Source organism: Lutra lutra, chromosome 10, assembly GCF_902655055.1.
Source record: "Lutra lutra chromosome 10, mLutLut1.2, whole genome shotgun sequence".
Taxonomy (NCBI): Eukaryota; Metazoa; Chordata; class Mammalia; order Carnivora; family Mustelidae; genus Lutra; species Lutra lutra.
Window position 1 is genome coordinate 100,408,649 of NC_062287.1, and position 1,642 is coordinate 100,410,290.

Sequence of the window (1,642 nt, forward strand, 5' to 3'; positions counted from 1 at the left end):
TTCACTTCAGCTTTTTTTTTTTCTTCACATAAAAGGGGAAACATTTAAATGCACCTTGAAGCTAACACCTTAATGTTTTATTTTTCTCATTCATGGAATTTCCTTTTGGAATAGACTTATAAACAGTACTTGAAGATACTAGAGAGTTACTAGTTAAAATTTTCTAATTTTATAGATAAAACAACTGGGAAAGAAAAGTCAACAACTCAAGTTGCAAGGTGAGATAGGGATTCCAAGTAGTCTTGATGGTGTGGCATGATCGTTCTCAATTTCATTTTTCTTATCATTAACAGGTACCAAGAAACACACACACATGACTGATGTTAATTTTACATTGGTTACGGAATTTATCCTTTTGGGACTGACAGATCGTGCTGAACTGAAAGCGGTCCTCTTTGTTTTGTTCCTGCTGATCTATATCATTTCTTTGGTGGGGAATCTAGGAATGCTCTTTCTAATCCAAATAACCCCCAAACTCCAGACACCCATGTATCATTTCCTTAGCTGTCTGTCATTTGTTGACGCCTGCTATTCGTCGGTCTTTGCACCCAAAATGCTGCTGAACTTCTTTGTTGAACGGGAGATGATCTCTTTCTCAGCTTGCATCGTGCAATATTTTTTATTTGTGTCATTCCTTACCACTGAGGGCTTCTTGCTGGCAGCCATGGCTTACGACCGCTACATGGCCATCGTGAACCCGTTACTTTACACAGGGGCTATGACTAAATTCGTCTGCATTGCCCTGGTCATTGGGTCATGTGTAGGAGGCTTAATCAACTCACTGACACACACAGTTGGCTTGGTGAAATTGTCTTTCTGTGGGCCAAATATCATCAGTCACTTCTTCTGTGACCTTCCCCCACTATTGAAGTTGTCATGTTCTGACACATTCATGAATGAATTGTTGCTTTTAATCTTCTCTGGAGTTATTGCTATGATCACTTTCTTGATTGTGATGATCTCCTATGTCTTCATTGTTGCTGCTATCCTGAGGATCCGCTCAGCAGCAGGCAGACACAAAGCCTTCTCGACCTGTGCTTCACATTTCACGGCTGTGACTTTATTCTATGGCTCTATAAGCTTTAGTTATATCCAACCGAGTTCCCAATATTCCTTAGAACAAGAAAAGGTGGTATCTGTGTTTTATACCCTAGTGATTCCTATGTTAAACCCGGTGATTTACAGCTTGAGGAACAAGGAAGTGAAAGAGGCTGTGAAAAGAGCTATAGAAATGAAATATTTTCCTTGTTAATTTCCTACCATATGTGTCCCATAATAGCAATTAAGAAGTTCTCTGGATAAGAATATTTATATGAATTTATTAAAGTTTTGAGCCCAAAGGAATCTGAGAGTTTACTTAATGGGAGCCTCCTATTACACAGCAGAAGGAAAAAACTTCTAGAAGAATAACAGATACAGGAGATATGACTGGTTATTGTGTAAACTAACCTAAAAACCATAGTGAGATCTAGGCTACTTATCTCTGGACAGTTGAAGACATTTTCGTTCTGTACATGGGTAGAAATGAATACATACAAATAGATATGCAGGCACACAAACAGACACACAAATAGACATACAAACACAAGATTAGTAAGTAATAAAGTATCTCTTAACTCATTATCTCTATTAAGCACAGAAA

At 38.1% G+C, this 1,642-nt stretch overlaps 1 protein-coding gene across 1 annotated transcript; it reads left to right on the plus strand.

Moving 5' to 3' along the window:
* The first annotated feature begins 304 nt into the window (after positions 1 to 304).
* LOC125079580 (olfactory receptor 1052-like) lies at positions 305 to 1,252 on the plus strand. The gene has a single exon (XM_047693309.1). It carries the CDS (start codon positions 314 to 316, stop codon positions 1,250 to 1,252), a length of 939 nt encoding a protein of 312 aa, XP_047549265.1. The 5' UTR covers positions 305 to 313.
* Positions 1,253 to 1,642: the final 390 nt, after the last annotated feature.

What these genes read in the sequence shown, in the direction of transcription:
- LOC125079580 (XM_047693309.1), top strand. Translation starts at nt 314, where the DNA reads ATGACTGATGTTAATTTTACATTGGTTACGGAATTTATCCTTTTGGGA.